The sequence below is a fragment of the Herpailurus yagouaroundi genome, unplaced genomic scaffold (assembly GCF_014898765.1).
Source record: "Herpailurus yagouaroundi ecotype Mexico unplaced genomic scaffold, PumYag 569, whole genome shotgun sequence".
NCBI lineage: Eukaryota > Metazoa > Chordata > Mammalia > Carnivora > Felidae > Herpailurus > Herpailurus yagouaroundi.
In genome coordinates, this window is record NW_024412786.1 from 5,661,809 (window position 1) to 5,683,021 (window position 21,213).

Here is a 21,213-nt window from a genome sequence, read left to right on the forward strand (position 1 = left end):
ACCGGGTACTAGAAACTTCTAGTACCCGGGGGTACCGGGTACTAGAAGCTTCTAGTACCCGGGGGTCCAAAGCCAGTTCCTTGATGGGAAATGCCATGGTTCATGCCAAGGCCCCCAAACGTGATGGGGGAGGGCGGGGGGTGCCCTGTGTTCAGACGCAAGGGACGTGGTCATACAGAGCCCTGGCCCCAGGCTGACCGGGTGCCGGCCTCACCCCACCCTCCCGGGGCTCCTTTGGAAGGAGAAGCATCTCGCAGTACTTGCTGGCAGGCCAGGAGGGTCCTCAGGTTTCCCAGGAGCAGGCAGGAGCCATAAACCCCTCCCGGTGAGCCGTCCAGGGAGCGGGGCCACAAGGCAGGCCCGTCAATGATCCGTGCCCTAATGGCATGTGGAGCTGTGGCCCCGTCCAGCTTTGTCTGCGCAACAATGCGGATGGCTCATAAATGGAGGCTTTAAAAGGGCTCCTGTGAGGTCTCCAGACGCAACAAAGGCCCGTGGAGACAACCTTGTGTTTTACGGCCCTTTCTGAGTGCCTGCTGCTATTACAGCCCGAGCCGGAGTCCGTGGTGTCCTTCCTGCTTACAAATGCCATTGTTTTATTCCCGATTCCGTTTTTGTCTTAAAAGAAAGAGTGAAAATAACAATTACAAGGGTTTGTGGCCTTTACCAGATGAGACCAGCGAGGATGACAGGTCAGCCCTCGGCCCTGCTGGGCGTGCCTTATGGGAGCCAGTGACCGCCCTGACCCCGGTCCGGGTCTGGCTCGGACGCGGGCTGCCTTCTGGTGGCCCACCCTCGAGTGCCTGGAGGCTCCGTCGTGGGCCCTAGCGGCTGCCACCTCCCCGCATGGTTCGGGGAAGAAAAGCCGGGCTGCGGGGCAGAAGCTTGCCCGTCCGCTGCCCAGCACTGCCGGCTGCCTGGAGGAGGCGGCATGCTTGCTCATCTCCCAGTTGGGAGCCGGCGGCCCCCGGAGGCCGGGGGGGGGGGGGGGGGGGCTCCCTCAGTCTCAGTGCTTCCTGGGCCCCCCAGAGGGATGGGGTGTCCTGGAAAGATGACCCCTGCCTCTCCCCTTCAGAGAGAGACCCCACAGACGGTGCTGGGCACAGACAGTTGTAGGAAATCACTGCACGACCCCTTATTTGCGTAGAGATCGTGTCAGTTAGATCTGAAACAAGATCTCAGCTGAGGACGGGGGAGAAATCGGTTGAGGCTGCAATTCGCTAGTCTGGTCACCCGGCGACAAACGTCCGGAAAACACTGGGTGGCGGGCGGGGCCCTGCGTATTCCTGGGGCATGAGCCGCGTCTGCCCTTGCTCCGAGCTGGCTCCCGGCTGCCAGAGGCGGCTCTTCTGGGCCGAGGCTGCTGGCTGTGAGGAGGAAACAAGTCCCTCCCTGCACCCTCTGCCCTGGGTCCAACACCAGGCCTTTCGAGCCTCAGTTTCCTCATCCGTAAAGCTGAATTTTTGCACCTACACCGCTTTCCTCACCAGCCACGACAAATACTGAACCGGTGGCGTAGGAGAGCCCTCCGCGCGGAAGCGTATGGCTCTGTAAACGTGGCAGGTCCCCCAGGGTTCACTCGGAAGCTTTGCTGGCCTGGATCCCCTTCCTTGGGGCACTGGACGCCCGTTTCGCAGCACCCTCCCCAGGTGGGCCCGCGGTTCACCTGTTCCTCTGGGGAAAGGCTCGGATCTGTCTTCCGGGCTGGACCAGAGACTACCTGGTTCTAGAAAAGAAGCCCCAGTGTGGCATCCCAGGGTTGGGACAAAGCCTGACACCTGCACTTTTGAGCTGCGGGGAGACTGGCCACCATGAGACCACGAGAAGCCCTGGACTCCCCAAGATGACTTCTTGGGCATCGAGAACTCGGGGTGATTGCTGGCAGAGGAGGGCCGCGGGATTGCGGGGGTGCACGCTGGGCCAGGCCAGCGTGTCTCCCAGGGTGCAGGCCAAGCGGGTGAGGACAGAGGGGGATAGAGGGTCCGAGTCCCCCCGGGGCCACCCAACGCTCATTCTCAGTCATGCACGGCCTAACGCTTTTGACAGCCATTCATCTCGGAAGGCTGGGTTCACCGCAGGGGCTGACACGGCACAGGTTAAGTCCCAAAAGCAGGGCTCAGAGGGCCTCTCTGTCCTGGGTCAAATAGCGCTGAGTTCGGGCTGGTGGGAACAGGGAGCCAGGATGAGAGCCTGGCAGAGGGATTCCAGCGGGGGGCCAGGGTCCTGGGGTGGAGGGGGGGGGGCTCGGGACAGGCCAGGGAGGCACCAGGTGGGCACGGGAGACAGCCGGCAGCCCTGTGGCCTCCGGGGCCTTCGGACCCGAGTGGGGGCTCCTCAGGCCGGGGCAGCCGGGGGCCAAGCGGAGCCCATGCCCGTGGGTCCTGGGGTTCGGGCAGTGGCCCCACCCGACTGCGGGGAGGCAGTGCTTTAGATTAGCCTCACTTTCACAAGGCGGTCCAGGTCTTGGCGTTTGCAGGAGGGCCTTGACCACAGGCCCCCTTCTGAGCACCCCCCCGTCTCCCTGTCTCCCGTCTGGCCAGGACTGTCTCCGGGCGTGCCAGGAGCAAATCGAGGCCCTGCTGGAGTCCAGCCTGCGCCAGGCCCAGCAGCAGAGCCTAGACCCCAAGGCGGCGGAGGAGGAGGAGGAGGAGGAGGAGGCCGACCTGGCCTGCACACCCACCGACGTTCGAGACGTGAACATTTGAGGGCGCGCGTGCGTGGCGCGGGAGGGGCCGGCCCCGGGTGCTCCCTGGACAGGACCGCTCCTCGCCAGGACCGGTCACGACCAGAAGGGAAAGCTTCCTTCTCCTTTACTGTCGGTTTTTTTCCTTTGCTCTTTCTCCCTTCCGTCTCTGACATAAGCAAAAGAAAAAAAAAGTATCCGAGAAGCTGTCTTTAAAAAAAAAAAAAAAAAAGAAAAGAAAAAAAAAGGAGAGAAAAAAAAAATAGTATTTGCATAACCCTGAGCTGGGGGGAGGGGGTGGGGGGAGGCTGTGCTACAAAAATAGAGAACCTTATACCCCATAATCAACTAGGTCGTATGCGAACGTGTTTGTGTCTCTGTGTCGTAAGGATAGGCATTAACACAAGGAACAAGTCTGCAGGGGAGGATTAGATTTGATTCTTTCTGTGTTTAAAACAAAACGACGGCAAAAAAAAAAAAAAAAAGCATGAAAACACGGTAAAAACGAGAGAAAAGCCAAGAAACCATTTCTGAAGCGGAAGAGGGTCGTAGGTAGCAAACGTGTTCGTGTGCTGTTCTGAAGGAGCACAGCTTTAAGGCGGTTCTAGGCGTCCCACAACTCGCTTGCTTGGGCATGTAGTCACTTTATGAGTAAGTCATTTGTGCGCGTTCATTTTATCCCGTAGGTAGGCGCATAACCTCCTCACCTGTCAGTGGCTGGCGTAACCTCGGTTAGCGTAGCGTAGAGCTCAGCACGGCCGCGTGCTGACCCTCCCTCCACCTGTGGCCCGACCCGGGGCGGGTGGCCGGGCACCGGCCGGCGTGGCGGCCACAGAAATCCAGCTCCGACTCCTGGCCTGCGCTACTGTAAAAGAGAACCCGCCACCGCGACGTAATATATTCTATTTTTATAATCTTCATATTTTTGTAGTGGCCTGTTTAGGAGATGCCGGTTTCTCACCCCACAGACCCACAGCCTGCTCACATCCAGGTGAAATCCACGGCCCCTTTCCCCACCCCCCCTTCTCAATATTCTAGAACCATTTTCCCTCTTCAATATTCTAGAACCATTTCTCCTCTATAATGTTCTAGAACTCTTTTTTCCTGTTTGACGTTCTAGAACCATTTTTCCTCTCCAGTGCCCTAGAACCATTTTTTCCTTCTCGATATTCTAGAACCATTCCATTTCCAAGCACTTTCAACGAATCTCTCTGTTTATGTTGTGTGTGGAGGGGGGGGGGCAGTTTCTTAATGGAATGGTTTGGGAATATTCACGTACTTGGGTGCAGACGGGATTGCGAGGCAAGTGCATGTCGCTGTGGAGTTAGCGGGAGGGGGTGTTCTCGAAGGTGAGCTTCCAGTCAAGAAGTGCATTCTTACGTTGCCAGGATGATGCGTTTCTTTCTCTGTCGGGTAGTGTAAGTTTAGGAATCTTTTGGTGCCAACTGGTGTTTGAGAGTAGGGGCCTTTAAAGGTTTACCTCGAGAAGGTGTAGTTTAAGGGTTAGGGAGGTCTTGAAACACTAAAATATATAATTTATAGTTAAGGCTAAAAAGAATATTTATTGCAGAGGATGTTCGTAAGGCCAGTATGATTTATAAAGTCATGTAATCTCCCCTTGATTTAAACACACACACACACACACAACTTTCTGCCTTTGGTGTTATGGGTTTCACACAGTGTATAACCGTTAGGTCCTTTTTTATAGGAGAGATAACAAAAGTCCTGAGAAAAAAAACACAGCACGGATTGTGCCGTTTGGTTCCCAGGGCGGGAACCCGATCCGAGAGGCATCAGTTGGGCAGAAAATTAGGGTACTCGAAACCAGTTCAGCGCCCCCCCCCCCACATTCTCATCCCCTTGTCCCCTCCTTTTAAGAAAGGTTAGCAACCCGTAGACAATTTGCACATCTTGGCTGTGTACCTTTTTTTGTAACGACTGCGTAGGGAGTGTCGGGAGGTAGCGAGAGCACAGGGCTGGTGCTTGGCGAGGGCGCGAGGTGCGTGTGCGCGGAGGGCTGAGGGCGGGACCACGCGACGGGCAGGCTGCCGCTCCGCTTCCTGATTCGCTGCTACCGATGACTTCCCAGCACCCGGTTTGGAAACAGATTCACGTTGCTTTTCTGTGTCTCTTTCACATTGTTTTGCTGCTATTGGAGGATCAGTTTGTTTTGTTTTGTTTTACGATGTCATATACTGCCATGTTCTAGTTTTAATTTTCTCATAGAAAAATGTATTAAGGATGCCTTTTTTTTTTGTAGATTTTTTTTTTTTTTATGTGATCAATTTTGACTTAATGTGATTACTGCTCTATTCCAAAAAGGTTCCTGTTTCACGATACCTCATGCTTCTCTTAGCCATGTGTAGACCAGGCGGTCAGGCCCCGCCTGGCCCGCGGCCTCCTGCTTCGGCGAACAGACACGCGGACGGGATCCCCAAAAGGGCCCGGCGGGATGGGCTCCGGGCCGCGTTCGTGCGCGCAGCCCGGCATCCCCGAGGCCCGGGTCACGTCCGCCTCCTCCTCCCTGCGCCTGTGATGCTGGGCTGTCCTCCTGACCTGGGACGTACCACCACTGTGGTTTTTACAGCCGTGTCGTTCTTTGCGTGTAGCTATGAAAGTTGCATTATTATAATTATTGTGACGAGTGTGTCCTAACGTGCCGCGTGGTGCTGTGCTGCGGGGCTCCGTCATTCTGGACGCTCAGAGCGGCTTCGGGACCGGGTTACAGCTCCGGCCGTGTGGCATCTGTCATTCTGTACCTGCGTTTTCTGTGTGTTGCTCTCTTCAGTACAGCGTGATGCTAACGTCAAAGGACTCCAAGCCTCAGTGAGGCCAGCTAACAGTGCCGTGTTCCCGTGTCGCCTGGCACGCTGCTCGACTCCAAGGATTTGCACCATCTGCGGCCCCTGCCCCAGCGGGGTCAGCCTGTGTGCTCCCAGGCCATTGGCAGGCCCCGAACCCGCCCCGCCCCGCCCCGCCCCTGCAGGAGCACTGCCTCCGCTTACCTCAACCTTTCTGGCTGCGGCATCTCTGTGTCTGAACCAAACGGGGCCCTTGAGGGACGGTCTGTCCTGGTGGGGGGGGGGGGTGTGAACGTCGTGTGTGCTCAAAGGCCGTGGCCGGTCCGGGGAGCACAGCGGAGTCTGTCCTGTGACCAGCAAGCCTGTGAGGGTCTCTTGGCGGGTGGGCAGCTGTGGTCTGTGTGTATTTCGGTTGCACCCTGTGGCGTTTCCCAGCACAGACGCGTAACCGGCACGTTGCCAGCAGAAAACAAAAGACAAACGTGAAAAGTCTAGAAATAAAATTGGTAAAACCCCGGTGCCGTGTCTGTCTGTTTCCTGGGGTGGGCAGGGAGCCAGGGCCGGGGGGGGGCCCGGTGCTGACGAACAGGTGCCCAAGCGGCCGGTTCCCAGACTGGGCGCGGGGGTTCGCACCTTGGAGCCGTCCACATCTGGGGCCAGGTCCTCCTCTGTCGTGGGGGTGGGGGCCGCCCTGTGCACGGTGCGGTATTTAGCCGTGTCCCTGGCCCCTTCCCAACAGATGGCGGGACAGTCCCCAGGTGTCACAGCCAGAACCCAACATTGCCACAGGTCCCCCGGTGACCCAGAGGGAGTAAGTGATGCTCTCGGCTGGGAGGAAGGAAGTCCAGCCGGGGGCATGCGGTGGGAGGGGCCGCTGGGACCCCAGGGTGGAGCCCTGGAGAGCGGCTGGTCAGTGTCTTTGCAGGCGGCTCGGGACTGGTTCCCGGCCCACGCTCCGCCAGCCCCCTCCCAGGCTATCTGCAGATAGGAAAATAAACAAGCCGGCATTCACTAACCCTCCTCTGGCGCAAACCGGTGTTTGCTTTTGGTGAATCACGGCCCTGAGGCGCCCCCAGCTCAGGGAGAAGAGCACAGCGCGCGTGTTTGGGCCGCAGGCCGGTGGCCTTTCACACGGACCTAGTGACCTGGGAGGCCCAGCGGACACCTGTGACGTCCGCCTCGGCTTCGGACGCACGTGGCCGGCCTCGTTTCCAGCCCAGGTGGAGGCGGGGAGCGGACTGGGGAGGCGTCAGCGGGCCTTGGGCCCCCGCCATGGGGCCCGGGTCTCTTCTCAGAGTCTGGGGTCCCCAACGTGTCACCCACCCCGGGGCGGTCGGGTGCGTGACTGCTCAGGAGGGAAGCTGGTTCACGTGCCAAGGATAGCGCTCCTTATCAGATCAGTTCGCCGTGGCCTTTATGAGGCTCCTGCTGTATACCAGCCCCGCCCCTGAGGGTGCCCCTCACCCCAGCGGGGAGGCTCCAGACCCGCTAGTTGGTACTCCAGGCACTGGAGCAGCCGGGAGCAGGCGGGGGGTGGCGGGACCAGGGTGACTGCGCTCCCCACGGCGGCCCCAGGCCTGACGGCGGACATACAGCCCATGCCACACGCACTCCGGGAGGGGGTCAGAGCCGGGGCGGCGCCCTGCAAGTGTCCGGATGTGCCCCATCATAGGCGCCCAGCCCCGGGGACCAGCCAGGTGTGTCCTGAGGAGCGGTTTCGGGGGGCAGAGGTAACAACCTCACGGCATCAGGTTCCAGCGGAAATCCAGCAAGTGGGGGAGGGGAGCCCAAGCCCCTGTGCAGGGCAGGGGCAGCAGGTGGAGGGGTCTGCCACCTCCCCCACCCTGCCTCTGGTCTCTGAAGACCCCGAGAAAGGACTCTGTAGGCCTTCCCTGCCAAAGTGCCCGTGGCTCCTCGGGGAGGAGGGAGGGGGGACAGTGAGGGCCTGTCCCCTGCCTGTATCCCAGGTAGAAGCTGGCCTTCGCGGGGCCTCTGAGACGAAGGCTCCGTGCTGCCCCCTCTCCCCAGCCGGAAAGACCCTCCTCGCTGGGCCCACTGCCTCCTGACCACCTGGGCCCAGACCTTCGGGGGCTTCTAGCTCCTTCCAGCTTGGTCCAAGGGCCCGAGACCCGAGCCACCTCTCCTCCTTCACCCCTGTCTACCCTCTTTCCCCCTCTCCCCACCTGACCCACCTCACTCCCGCCCACCCCTCCCACCCCACACCGCCTCTCCCCTCACCCCGCCTCTCCCTCCTCACCTCACCTCTCCCGGACTCACGCCCCACTCCCCCCAAGTCTCCCTCCCGACCTACGTTCCCCCAGCCTCAGAAGACCCAACCCGAGTCTCCACCCCCGGGGACTACAGACACACCAGACTATCTCCTGCCTCCAGCTCTGCGCCTGAAGTGCCCTCCCCTCCGCTCCCCTTCAAGGCCCCCCTGCAGGCACCGCCACCCCTGCCCCCGGCAGGTGGCTCTGGAAGGTCCAGGAGTCACGACACCTGAGTGTTCCCCACTCCGGGCTAGGAGTCCTTGAGGACGGACACCTCGCTGTCCCTTCTCTGCTGCCCTATTCCCAGCCTGGCAGACGGGGGTGCTCAGAAGCGGAAGTGGGAACAGGACAGACAGAAGGGGCAACAGGCCGGGCCCGCGGGCCGACCCCAGCTTGTGTCGTGCGCTGCAGAGGGACGGCTCTGGCCGAACCCGGGCGCCATGGGCAAACCCCTGTGTCACGAGGAGCGGCCCCAGGGGCCCCGGGGGGCAAGCAGCCGGCTGTGTCTGCAGAGGTGGGCACTGCCGGGCCCCCGGGAACTACGGCCACACCTCGGGTTCCCGGGACCCACCCGAGCCCGTGGTGCCGGGGGCCTCCTGGAAGCCTCGCTGCCCCCGCGCCTTGGCTCTGTGCTTGGCGGGGGGACGACGGTCACACGGCAGGCCGCTCGCGGCGTGGGCTCCCACACGTGTCCGGGTAGCTGGCTGCGTGAAGCACACGCCCCGCGGGCTGGACAGGCCTCTGCGGCACACAGGGCTCTGTCATCCCAGGAATGCCTTTGATCAGGAGTTTATGCAGAGGGGGACTCGGACCCAGGGCCTCTAATCCGTTCCCACAGTCCCCTGGCCCACCGGCCCCCCGGCCCCGAGCCACACTGCGGCCCGGCAGACAATAGCTGTCGGACGGTGGGCGGGCAGCTCCGGGCCGAGGGCCTTGAGGCCCACATCCGGGGGCATTGTCACCACCACTCCCAGGGGCCCCCAAGGAGGTTGGGGGGGGGGGAGAAATATGAAGCCCTCCTAAAGGGGCTTCGGTGGGCCTCGAGCCTCTCAAAGAAGGCCGCGTCCGTTAATCCTTTTAATTTTCAGCTGTAGGCAGCGCAGACGGGCCAACGTCTCAGTCTTCTTAAGAGCCAGTGGGCCAACCAGGGGGATCACTGCGCGCCTCAGACCCCGGCCCTCCGAGGGGTTCCTTCTCCGTCCAGCACGGGAGGGTAACGGCTCAGACGCCCCAAGCGCGAGCTGCAGACCAGGCACTGGGCCCGCCTTACAGCCTCCCCAGGTCTTGAAACCACTGGTGAGCGGGCCCTGCGTTCCCACAGCTACAAGCTTCTCCACCTTGGGGGCCAAGCGTGGGCAGAGTCCACACAAAGGGCCAGAGCCAGTGGCTGCGGCCCCGCCGGCCACATGTCCTCCGTCCCTCTCGACTACGCCCCTGGGCAGAAGCAGGCGAGGACGACGGTAAATGAATGAGCGAGGCCGCGTGCCAGCCGGGCCTCGTGGGCCCCGACGGGCAGTGGGCTGCACAGGGGCCGAGGGTGGCGATTTTCAGCCTCCTGTTGTAGATGAGGAGACCAGGGCCCGGAGAGGGGAAGCGACGGGGCCTGGATCACACAGCCAGGAACTGACCAAGTCAGGCCCAGGGGCCAGATCGTGTGTCCGAAGCCCGCACTCCTGTCCGTTGGCTTGGCCACCTTGCAGAGAAGGGCACAGTCTTCAAAAGCAGGCCCGAAGAAAACGCACGAAGCTTCGCGTGACGGCCAGCGCGTGCGCTTGAAGCTCAGCTCCGCCAGGAGGCCCAGCGGCCGAGGTCAGGTCCACCCACGTGCCAGGCTTCTGTCCGTGGTCCCGAGTCAGGGCGGTGTCCTGGCCGGTGGGCCAGGCTGCCCTCCTCCAGGCAGCGGACGTGCAAGGTGACCCACGGTGGTTTAGAGAGCACGCTCACACGCGCGCGCGCGTCCGCGAGCATGCGTGTCTGGGCGTAAAAGGCCTAGGGGCTGGATCTCAGTTCTGCAACCTTTCCCTCTCTGAGCTTCCACTTTCTCACCTGGAAAATGGGAATAAGTGTGTCCAGGAGAACGGATGCTGGACGGAGGGCAGGGTGGGGTCTGCACCCTGCTCGGCATCTGAGGCCTGGCCCAGCCCGGACCTGGAGCTCTCAGTAACCTCAGTTCGGTGCTTTCGGGAGGTGAGGGCTAGATGGCCCGAGCGTGTGAGGTACTTAGCACGGCGCCCGACACAGTCACTGCTCAGTAGAGGCCATCATCACCCCGTGCGTCACCCAGGTGTGGACAGAAGGACCCCCAAACCCAACGGCGGCTCTCTGGGTAGTAGCAGCAAGGCCACACTTACTTCGTCTTTGGGCTCATAAAGGGGACAGTTCCTGTTCTTCGCGCCAGCCCCAATCCCCCCGCCCGGTGCCGGTCCTTCCCCTCTGTGGCGCGGGTGAGAATGACCCCATCCCCAGCTCCAGGACAGGCCCGGATGGGCTCAAACCCAACAGCACATCTGCCCGCCCCCGCCCAGGGGTGGTGGTGTTGAAAGGCGGCAGGCTCGAGGGTAAATGCAGAGTCTAACAGAGCCAATGACACAGGGAGAGAGGTTTCCTGGGGCTTCTGAAAAAGAGAGCCCTCCCCTGTCCACGGGACCCTGGGCACTGGGGCGGCTCTCCCACCACCCTGTGGGAGCTGCTGCGGGCCTTGGGGTGGCATCTAAGCTTGAAGCAGGTCTTATGGGAAACCAGAAAGAAGGTACCAGCTCTCCAGACGAGCTGCTGGATCAAGCCTTTCCTGAAACCAGTGAGAGCCCTTTTGTTCCAGGAGACCATCGCTGTCCTTTACTGTTTAAGTCAGTCTGATAAAACGGGCATCCTGTCATTTGGTTTTCAAGGATTCTTACCCACAGCAGTGTCCATACGTTTTCTGCCTTTCCTGGATTTAATGTGTTGCCGATATAAATGCTGGGGCTGAGCTGTGGAGGCTGGAGGTCTGAAACCAAGGTGTGGGACGGCCCATGCTCTCTCCCTGCCTCCAGTGGCTGCTGGCACTCCTGGCCTTCTCCGGCTTACGGCTGCGACCTCGGCCCCGCCTGAGTGTCTGCCTCACACGGCATCTCCTCCCTGTGAGTCCCCCCTCCTCGTTGAGGCCGGTCACTTGGGTGCGACCCATCCCCCCTCGTGCCTTAATTGCACCTGCCGACACCCTACTGCCAAATCAGGCTGCGTCCACAGGTACCCGGGGCAAGCACTGCAGCACAGCTCTTTGTGGGGGACACAATTCAACCCACGACAGACGAGTCAGAGCTCGCAAACCGGGGGGCAGGTTCAGCGAGCACCCCGCCATTCCGGGGGCACTCCCCCACTGCTACGGCACATGCTCGCTGAATCCTGGTGGGAAAGACGGAGCCAACCTGTCACTGAGCCTTGGGTTCAGCGAGCGCTCCCGGGTGCCTGCGCTCCCCGGCCCATCACTCTTGAGCGGCGCAAGCGAGGTCACGTTCGGGAATCACCCACGGCAGAACCTCTGGAGCCGCCACCCAAGGCCCCGCTGATCTGCTACAGCGCCCGAAGAGACGCGGCCAAAGTGCGGTCTCCACAGGGGTCCCCAAGGGGCAAACGGGCAAGCACCTTGATGCTGGTGGGGGTGGGGGGAGATGGGGGGGGGAGGCTTTAATCAGGCACGAAGAAGAGAGTCAGAAGCCCCCGAAGTTAGGAGTGAACTTCCTATTCGGACAATGAATCTGCAACGCCTCAGCGGGGCCACTTAGTCAACTCAGACAAGCCACTGACCGTTTCGTGCCAGGGCCCTCAACTGTGGGACTCGACGCCGCGCCCACTCTTGTCTGGTCAACAGGACTTGCTTGGTGGCTTGAGTTTCCCGAGTCAGAGACCAGCGGCCCACTTCATTCATCCAGGACTGGGACTGATCTAGGAAGGAGGATGACCTCCAGCCAGATTCGTTTTTGGTCACCTCCATATTCCATTGCTGTTCACAAGTACAGCGGGAGACTCTCTGTGGCGCTGAGGTCCGATGAAAACTCACAAAAGCAGTGGGATGAAGGACACCTCCTCCAGGAAGCCTTCCCTGCCCACCTTCCCGTTCCCTCATACTGAACACCCCACCCCACTGACAGGCTCCCTGAGCGTCTCTGAATTCTTTCCTCACCCCTGGGGAGAGAAAAAGTGAGATGAATACGACATAAGTAAGAAGTGAAAAGTGGTGCTCTTTTAGGCAGCAGGCATTGCCCTAGGTCCCGATCACTCACATTCCAGAATTCGATGAAGCAGCTCCAGGTGAAACGCCTTCTTCTCTCCCAAGTCCTGAGTCAGCAGTCTTTCCCAGCAGCCATGCGGGTGGCTGCCATGGGCTGAATGGTGTCCCCAGAATTTCCGACGTTGATGCCCTGACCCCCAGCACCTCACAGAGGGTCTGTATCTGGAGATGGGTCTTCACAGAGGTGATTATGGTAACATGCTCACCTTAAGGCAAGGGTGGGCCCTGATCCCGTGTGACCGGGGTCCTTGTAAGAAGAGGGGATCAGGACACAGACACGCACAGAGGGACGGCCCCGTGAGGACACGGGGAGGACGGCCGTCCACACACAAGGAGAGAGGCCTCGGGAGGCCTGGTCCTGCCCACGCCTGGACCTCGGGCTCCAGCATCCAGGATGGGGGGGGGGGGGGGGGCAGGACATGTCAACTGGCTGAGCCTCAGTCCACGGTGTCTGTCATGGTGGCCCCAGTGGGCTAATAGTGGCACAAAACACGCTGGGGGTTTCCAACAGGAAAGAGGGAGCAGGCCAAAGCCTTGGGGAGACAATGAACCACCAGAAAGAAACAAAACCCAAGCCGGACAGCTCCCAAACTCAAGGCCAACACGGACAAAGGTTAACATCCGAGAGGACTAGGTGCCCAGGACAGGATCGGATGGGACGGGGGAACACAAGCAGGAAACCTTGCCTGTGAACGGAAACCCAACCCCAACAGCCTTGAACTCGGGGACATTCGTCAGCTCACGTAACGTCAAGTCCAGAAGCAATGCGGCTCAGGGGCCGGCCGGCAGCTGCTCGGTGCCACCAGGGCCGGGTCCTCGCCGGCTCCTGCCACACCACGCCCAGGTGTGCTTTCGTCCATAGCCAGGTGCAAGTCTCCTGCAGTGATTCCAGGGGTCGGTCACGTCCACGGGACAAGCAGTTCCGTGGGACAGCTTCCGAAACAGATATGTTCTCTCTGGAGTGCCATAACCTTTCCCAGGAGCCACTCGCGTCTCATCGGCCGAGGGGAGCCATGCGCACGCCTGAACCAGTCGCTGCAGATGACCTCCCCCGGCACGGAGCGCAAGCGTCAAGGAGGCCTGGGTTTGTGCCACAATCAAGGAGTGTCCGAGGCAGCCAAGGGTTCCTAGACACCGGGTCCAGTTGTCTGCGGAGGAGCTGGGCGGGCACGGGGGCAGCCCGGGTCCAGAGCCTCTGAAGGAAACAGGGGAGGCAGGAAAGGCCGCCTTTGGCCCACGCTAACACCCGCGGCGGGAGAGGCCGACACAGAGAGGGACACGGCGGGTCTGGGCAGGAGGGAACAGTAGTAAGTGCGGACAGGTGGCCGGGCCCGGGGTGGCGGGAGCTGACCCTTCGCCGAACATCACAGGGCACTACTCTCTCCCAAGAACCACATCTCTGTGTTTTAAGGAGGCGCGTGGACGGAAACACAACAGGAAGCTGTGCCCGGGCCGACTGCACGCCTGCCTGCTCTTTTACCTAAATCCCAAATACCAGAAAGTAGTTAAGTTGCTGGATGTCACACTACAAACAGTACCAGAAGGCCTTCTGCTTTGCAATCTGTTTATTCTGCTCTCTGCTTGTAACAGAGTAATACGTTATCAAAACAGAACGCTCAGAAAACAGTCCCCCAGGGAAAACCACCAGAGCCCCCCATCCCACCGGCGAGGGACACCCGCAGTCGGTGTCTGTGGCCGCAGGGTCCGGCCGTGAGGCGGTGCACGAGCACGCGAGCGCCCCGGGAGCCGGGTGGGGCGGAGACAGAGACGTGCGCGGTGACGCTCCCGCCTGCGACAGCGTGCCAGGCTCGAGCCCGAGTGTCCACCTTCACCAGCTGAAGCCACCTCTCTCGTCCTCAGCACACCCGCCAGGGCAACGGAACCAGAGGAAAGAAAACACCCAGCGCCCCGCTCCTTCGAGGCCCCCGGCCTCGGGTCTCCCGGCAGGCTCTCACGACCACCGGCCCGGGCGGCACAACAGCCGTCGCTAAGACGCTCTGGAACATATTTAAAAACCGGGACGATTCGCGGTTACCCCTTATCAATCTCACAAGTCACTTTCGGCCGCGCTGCCGCAGACAGGTGCAGGCGGGACCTGCCGGCAACCCTGCCCCCCACCCCCCGGGGGTGCGCAGACGCACGGGCAGAGGGACGCCCAGGAGCCACGACCTTGCGTCACCTGCGCCAGCAATCCAGACCTCACGGTGGTATTCGGATGCCCGCCAGGTACGGGCAGAAGGCAAAGGAACTCGTATGACAGGAAAACACAGCGTCCTCAACGTAAGGCTCCCAAACTTTCTGCGTACGCACGACAGTGGCCTGACATCTAGTCCTTGAAGTATCTTCCCTTTACCCACGCTCAACGCTGCCAAGCCCCAGCCCGATGCGGAGAGAGGCCGTGCGAAGAGCGTGTCCAGGCTCCCTCGGAACCCGCTCCAAGCCAGGTGCCCACGTCAGCTGGTCGTGGTGGACTCCCCAGCGGGGCCCTGGGCACACGGGGCCCGAGAGCAGCGACCCTGCTCCATGGCTGCGAAGGCGCGTTCCAGGGCAGGCAGCACCAGACGGTGGTGACAGGCGGGCGCAGGACGGAGCCCCGGCTCTGCTTGCCGGGCGCCCTTGGATCGGGCAGTCCCCGCGGGTCTCGGTCTCCTCATCTGTGAAGTGGGAACACTGCAGGGATAACCGGAACAGGGGAGGGAGCACATCACCCGGCGCTGGCACATCTTACGGGTCAACGAAGGGCACTGTCCTGGGCACACCACCGCCATCTCCCGTCAGGCCAGCCGTGGTGCTCTCGGCTGTTACAGACCTGTTCTTCTGAGTGCTGATTTCAGGCTCGGGTGGGGGGAAATCGCAGCCAGGGCCACCCCCAGTCTAGAACCGGTCAGGCCCGTCCACTGGAGGGGGCCGCAAGGCCAGCGGACCCTGCACCGCAAGGGAGAGGCCTCCCGAGGCCGGGGCGGGGGGGGGGGGGGCCCCACCGGGCCCCCCGCGGGGCCCCCCCCCCCCAAACGCCGGGCCCGTGGGGGGGGGGGGGGGGGGGGGGGCACCGAGGCGACACAGGAGGCCCCCAGGGAGAAGGAAGCCCTTTCACCGGCCGGACTGGATCCCTCCCCCCAGAACAATGAATACTCCATCATTGTTTTGCCTTGAATCACATTTTTAAACACTTAACATACGGACATCTGTTCCTTGATGTTTCGTCTTTGTTCATCTGTCATCCTCAAAACGAAAGTCCAGAACCTTCCGCACTAATTTTAAAGTCCGGCTGAACATTCAGTAGTGAACAAAGCTGAAAACACAAAAGAAAAAGGATGTATTTTTTAAAACCTTACGTATTTTTACTCACAAATCAGAACAAAACTTTCTACCTGCAGCTTCTCGACTCCACGACCCCACCCCCTAAGGAAGTCCTAACCCCGTTCTCTAGGCCGTCTTCCCTTTTCTTACACGGAGACGCAGAAATGCCGCTTGCAGGGCGCACGCAGCCCCCAGGCCACGAGCGACGTGAGCCCCGAGACCACGCACCAGCCGCCGGAGAGACGCACTTCCGAATCGAAGAGAGACGTGCAGGGGACAGACCTGTTTGAACTTCCCTCTGATTCTGTCTAAGTCTTCGTGAAGTTTCTCATAGGTAGGGTCATCGTAAGGGAACTTCTGAATCATTCCAATCAACGATTCTAAGGCCTTCATCTTTTTGCTGTAAAGCACAGAAATAAAGACTTTTAGTCCCTTTTGCATAATGGGCTCCGCTTACGTAGCAGCTTTGCCGATCACGTACTTGAAAGCGGTGGGCGTGGGAAGCGTGCCTGGGTTCAGAAGCCAGATGGTTAATTTCTCGCTACACTCAATAATATTTATTTACCTAGCCACGTGCTCTCGCCCGCACCCCACACTCGCCATCGGGGTGTATGACGCTCCGGAGAGACCGGTCTCCCGGCCAGGGAGCAAGCGCCCGCCACGACCACAGCAACCACGGCCTCTCTAGGTCACAGAGGCGGGACAGACAAAGCCAGACAAGAAAAGGGTGCCGGGGCACGACCCAGCCTGCTCTGGGGCCTGGGATTTTCGGGACCTCGACACGCTCACGCTCACAGCCCTGGCGAGTTGGGCGGCAGGTAAACCGGCAAGCCCCTCCCTCCCAAGGGCAGGAATCAGGGTCAGGGGTCCGGGTTCGGTCCCCTCTCCCGCCGAGACAAAGCTCTGCTGGGAGGCGGGGCGGCTGTGGGACGTCTCTGAGCCTCGGCATCCTCGTCTGCAACACGCACACCTGCCGGCCACATCACAGGCTTTCTGGAGCACAGGCCTCTCCATAAAGCTCAGTACCCAGGACGGAGGGAAAGTACCGGACCCTGCAAGGGTTAAGTCTCTCTGCTTCCCCCGGACCCTGGAGGCCGGGGCCCACCCCCGGGGGGCTGGGGGAGACCGTTCACACGTGTACACATTTAAACAACCATTTAAAACCTGTACTGACAGGGGGCGCCTGGGGGGCTCAGTCAGTTAAGCGTCCGACCTGGGCTCAGGTCATGGTCTTGTGGTTCGTGGCTTCGAGCCCCGCGTCGGGCTCTGTGCTGACAGCTCAGGGCCTACATAGAGCCTGCTTCGGATTCTGGGCCTCCCTCTCTGTCTCTCCCTCTCATGTTCTGCCTCTCTCTCTCTCTCTCTCTCTCTCAAAAATAAATAAAACATTTAAAAAATTTTTAAATTTTTTAAAATCATACTGACATAAAAATGCAAAAACCTGCGGGGGTGCCTGAGTGGCTCAGTGGGTCGAGTACCCAACTTCAGCTCGGGTCATAATCTCGCGATTCATGGGTTCAAGCCCCGCATCGGGCTCTGTGCCGACAGCTCAGAGCTTGGAGCCTGCTTCGGATCCTGTGTCTCCCCCTCCCTCTGCCCCTCCCCCACTCACGCTCTGTTTCTCTCTCAAAAATAAACTAAACAAATTTCTTTGAAGTGCAAAAACCTGGAAAGCACAGCTCGGTGAGAAAGGCTTTTAGGCTGTGTTTCAAGGAGCCCCTCCGGCTGTGCTGGTGCAGCATGGGCAGCAGCGAGGGGCTGCAGGGCTTTCCCCTGACAAGGGGCTGCGTGCACGGCTTGAAGAAATCAGGGGCGCCTGGGTGGCTCGGTGGGTAAAGCGTCCCACTCTCAATTTCGGCTCAGGTCATGACCTCAAAGTTGGTGAGTTCGAGCCCCACGCCGGGCTCTGCGCTGACAGTGCGGAGCCTGCTTGGGATTCTCCTTCTCTCTCTGCCCCTCCCCTCCACGCACAGGCTCAATCTCTCGCTCCCAAAATAAATAAACTTTAAGAAAACAAAAAGGAAGGACTCAGGAGCCCCCACGGGGGGCGGGGGCGGCAGGCCCTGGCTGTGGGACCCCTCCACACAGCGCGGCTCTCCTCCGGAAGCCAGCACGCGTCGGAGCTGGAGAGAAGGGGAGACTGATGGAGAGCGCCAAGCACTGCCTCTCCCCATCCTGTCCTCTCGTGGACCAGACCCAGACGGAGAGCCAAGCTCAGCTGGGACTGCCGCCCAGGGGCGCCACGAGACGCGGACCGCTCCCCGACTGCTCCCGCAGTCCTCAGAGGACCACCCCTGCCCCCCCCCCCACCCCCCGCGACGTGCCCCGGGCTAACTCCACATCCGGGCCACCCTGGGCTACTCATGGGGACTCAATGGAGGAGGCAGCCCATCGCGGGCGATCTCGGCATCACCCACAGTCAGCCGCCGGCGTTCCTCTCCTCACATTCGGATACGGAGGCGGCCCAAATTCTAGAAGTTCAAAGTTATTTCAAATAAGACAATGAGTCGCCCCGACAGGGGAATGCCACCCTCCCTGCTCTGTTATCCAGTGTCCTAGGGCCCCTCCCAGGCCAGGCAAAGCCACCAGACAACAGCATGACGCAGGGGCCCGCGAGCAGGAGGACGGCCAGACCACGTGTGCCTTTTGCCTTAAGGCTCATTTCCAGCTTAGGGCAAAGACAGATGTGCAGCGGGGCCGTGGGGGCTTGAGCAGGTAGCACGCAGTAGGGAGAGTTTAAGAAGAGGACGAACGATACAAAACACGGCCACATTTACTAGGTGCCTCCAAGTCCCAGAGTCAGGTCAAACATACTCAATGCCTTATCACACGAGCAGACCTAGCAGCTGCACTAAAAAACTAACGACAACACAGTCACCATTCCTGAGCCCCGCTCACACCCAGAACATCCTACAGCGCTTATCAGAAGCCCAGGGGAAAGATGAACAAGAAGATGCCATCAATTTGAACATTATCTTACTGGCCGGGTATCTAAGATTCCAGGAAAAGGCAGAGGGCGCCAAAAACTCCTCAGAAGTAATCGGAACCTTGCTCATCGAACACCAAAAACAGGGCCCGCACTCTCTATTTACCATTCCCTGTAAATATCGCGACAACATTCAAGTCTGGCCCGATAGTTTTTCCACTTTGGAGGTGAGGAGACGGACGCATTAACTGTCCAAAATCACAGTGAGCTATGGAACCAGGACTCCTGGTCCACATGCTGGAAAAGAAAGAAATCTTTAACTTTACCTGTCTTTCTCGGTGGCACAACTGTGCAGGAGACATCGCCAAGCGAAAGCAAAGCCCTGATAGCACCCAATCTGTGAATTTATAAAAACATTTAAGAGTGAGATGAATCAGCAACCAGCTACACTTGATCTAATCTTCAAGCTCTCAGAACTCAAGGGGGGGACGGAGGGCGGTGGTGCTTCTTGTGCCACAGGTTCTGGAAGCACCTGCTGGGCCTCACGCAACGGAAGTCAAGAGGCCGAGCCATCAGTGGGGTGGCAGCCTCGCAAGAAGGCCCCACGGGCCCCGCACCCTGGGAGGCGTGTCCCATGTGGTCCCCTGTAACCGCAGCGAGCCGGCCCACGCAGCCAGGAGAACGCGGAAGAGAAGGCAGCACACGGCTTCTGAATTTAGGCGTGACAGGGGCGCCTGTGTGGCGCAGTCGGTTAAGCGTCCGACTTCAGCCAGGTCACGATCTCGCGGTCCGGGAGTTCGAGCCCCGCGTCGGGCTCTGGGCTGATGGCTCGGAGCCTGGAGCCTGTTTCCGATTCTGTGTCTCCCTCTCTCTCTGCCCCTCCCCCGTTCATGCTCTGTCTCTCTCTGTCCCAAAATAAATAAATAAATAAATAAAGTTGAAAAAAAAAAAAATTTGAATTTAGGTGTGACAGACAGCATCGCTTCTGCCTTGCTGTCTCAGATCGCTCACGCGAAGCGTCACCAGGACACTCGAGCAGCCTATGGGGAGGTCCACGTGGCCGGCACAAGCGGTGTGAGCGAGCCATCCTGGAAGGGGGGGCTCCCGGCCCCAGTCGAGCCTTCACATGGCTGTAGGCCTGGCTGATACCCTGACCCCAGCGCCATGCGGCCTGGAGCAAGAAGCACCCAGTCCCGCTGCTCCTGGACTCCCGACCCTCAGAATGCGCGTGACATGATGAGCATGTGTTGTCTGCGGCCCACACCGCCTGTGGGGATCAGCTTTACCGCAACAGACATCTAACGCAGTCACGACTGCCACTGGCTTGGCCATTTAGAGCCGGTCATCCGCCACGAAGGGCAGAAGAGAAGGAAAACTATGGACACTTCGTGGACTTTCAAGGGGAACGGAAATGGAATGCTGTCACAGGACACAAGGTGAGGATTCAGCTGGCTTAAGACACAGGGCGCCACTACGGGCTACTCCGGCACAAACAGAGGTGACCGAGGACTTGTGTCCTCATTCCTCAGGTGGCAGTTTCATTGTCTTTATAAAGGCACACCTCGGAGACCCTGCAGGTTCGGTTCCAGACCGCCGCAACAGACGATGCTTTGCTTTCCCAGTGCACTTGAAAGTTACGTTTACAGCACGCTGTACTGTATTACGTGGGCAATTGATTTTGCCTTAAAAAAAAAAACAACAATGTACGTACCCTAAATAAATATACTTTATTGCTAAAAAATGCTAACCAACACCTGAGCGTTCAGCAAGGCATAACCAGGGACCACAGATCACCAAAACGAAAATAACAATAATGAAAAGCTTTGAGGGGCGCCTGGGTGGCTCGGTCGGTTAAGCATCGGACTCTTGATCTCGGCTCAGGTCACGATCTCAGTTTTGTGACGTCCGGCCCCACGTCCGGCTCTGTGCTGACAGTGCGGAGCCCGCGTGGGATTCTCGCTCTCCCTTTCTCTCTGCCCCTCCCCCACCCACGCTGTCTCTCTCTAAATAAATAAACCTTAAAAACCTAAAAGGAAATAACGAACAGCTTTGAAACCTTGCGAGAAGTACCGAAGTGCGACGCAGAGACGTGGAGTGAGCAGATGCTGTTGGAACAATGGCACCAGCAGACTTGCCCGACCCGGGACTGCCACAAAATGTCAACCTGTACGAGCCGCGGTACCCGCAGAGCGCAAGGGGACCAGGCGTCCTTGTACAGCAGTCTGCTCTGTCGCTCCGTACCGAGAACATTTCTCCATCCGCACTGTCTAGACAGCTGCTGTTTAGGGAGGCCTCATGTTCTGGCTCTACCATATGGATCATCAAAGCGAATTATAAACTACACGAAAAGGGCTCATTTCTCAATGGGGGGGGGGGGGGCTTCTCGCTTACCTCGGACCCAATTTTGGCTCCATGTAACGTGCCGTACCGTCTTCCTTCAATTATACCCAAGCTACTGCCTTCTTCGTAGCCTTCCTGATATCCTTCCCCATGAAACCTGTAAGGGAGAGACCAGCTTGATCCAACAAACAGGAGGGAGAGTGTTTTTCCTGGACAAATCCTTCTCTCCCACGTTACCCAGACTCAGCAAGGCGAGACACTGTATAATAGAGACAGTGTGGAATGTAAGTCAGAAAGCTTAGGTTCCAGGGGCGCCCGGGTGGCTCAGTCGATTAACCATCCGACTCTTGCTTTCAGCTCAGGTCGTGATCCCCGAGTTCGAGTCCTGAGGTGGGCTTCTCACTAACAGCGTAGAGCCTGCTTGAGACTTTCTTTCTCCTTCTCTCTCGGCCCTTCCCCTGCTCACTGTCTCTCTCAAAATAAATAAATAAATAAATAAATAATCTTAAAAAAAAAAAGAAAGAATGAAAAGAAAGCAGAGAAAGAAAAGAAAAAGAAAAAAAGAAAAAAGAAAAAGAAAAAGAAAAAGAAAAAGAAAAAGAAAAAGAAAAAGAAAAAGAAAA

General features: G+C 59.2%; 4 protein-coding genes across 5 annotated transcripts in view; 2 read left to right on the forward strand and 2 right to left on the reverse strand.

The window, feature by feature from the left end:
• LOC121023850 (uncharacterized) overlaps positions 1 to 3,233 on the forward strand; it is a 7,185-nt gene extending 3,952 nt beyond the window's left edge. Inside the window, exon 2 of the mRNA XM_040466035.1 lies at positions 3,220 to 3,233. The gene's annotated coding sequence lies outside the window, so the exon portion shown is untranslated. The remainder of the gene's footprint in view (positions 1 to 3,219) is intronic.
• The window catches only part of CCND1 (cyclin D1), an 11,787-nt gene extending 7,374 nt beyond the window's left edge, over positions 1 to 4,413 (forward strand). Inside the window, exon 5 of one of the 2 annotated variants that reach the window (XM_040466036.1) lies at positions 65 to 310. In XM_040466036.1, coding sequence (XP_040321970.1) covers positions 65 to 197 — 133 coding nt within the window. In that variant the 3' untranslated portion in view covers positions 198 to 310. Of the gene's footprint in view, positions 1 to 64; positions 311 to 2,540 lie in introns of those variants that run through there. The other variant, XM_040466037.1, reaches the window with a different exon arrangement.
• On the reverse strand, positions 346 to 15,305 carry LOC121023853 (uncharacterized). The gene is made up of 3 exons (XM_040466038.1): positions 15,204 to 15,305; positions 5,689 to 6,462; positions 346 to 618 (listed from the first exon to the last, which is right to left on the reverse strand). Exons 1-3 carry the CDS (start codon positions 15,243 to 15,245, stop codon positions 580 to 582), a joined length of 855 nt encoding a protein of 284 aa, XP_040321972.1. The 5' UTR covers positions 15,246 to 15,305; the 3' UTR covers positions 346 to 579.
• LTO1 (LTO1 maturation factor of ABCE1) overlaps positions 13,572 to 21,213 on the reverse strand; it is a 23,377-nt gene continuing 15,735 nt past the window's right edge. Inside the window, exons 2-5 of the mRNA XM_040465801.1 lie at positions 20,642 to 20,832; positions 18,577 to 18,647; positions 15,607 to 15,724; positions 13,572 to 15,316 (exon numbers count right to left, since the gene is read on the reverse strand). Coding sequence (XP_040321735.1) covers positions 15,248 to 15,316; positions 15,607 to 15,724; positions 18,577 to 18,647; positions 20,642 to 20,832 — 449 coding nt within the window. The 3' untranslated portion in view covers positions 13,572 to 15,247. The remainder of the gene's footprint in view (positions 15,317 to 15,606; positions 15,725 to 18,576; positions 18,648 to 20,641; positions 20,833 to 21,213) is intronic.

What these genes read in the sequence shown, in the direction of transcription:
- LOC121023853 (XM_040466038.1), bottom strand. Translation starts at nt 15,245, where the DNA reads ATGACAGATGAACAAAGACGAAACATCAAGGAACAGATGTCC. An exon ending in ACATCAAGGAACAGATGTCC is followed by an intron (nt 6,463 to 15,203) that starts GTATGTTAAGTG and finishes TCCTATCTGCAG; the next exon opens with ATAGCCTGGGAGGGGGCTGG. An exon ending in CCGCAGCCAGAAAGGTTGAG is followed by an intron (nt 619 to 5,688) that starts GTAAGCGGAGGC and finishes CTTTCTTTTAAG; the next exon opens with ACAAAAACGGAATCGGGAAT.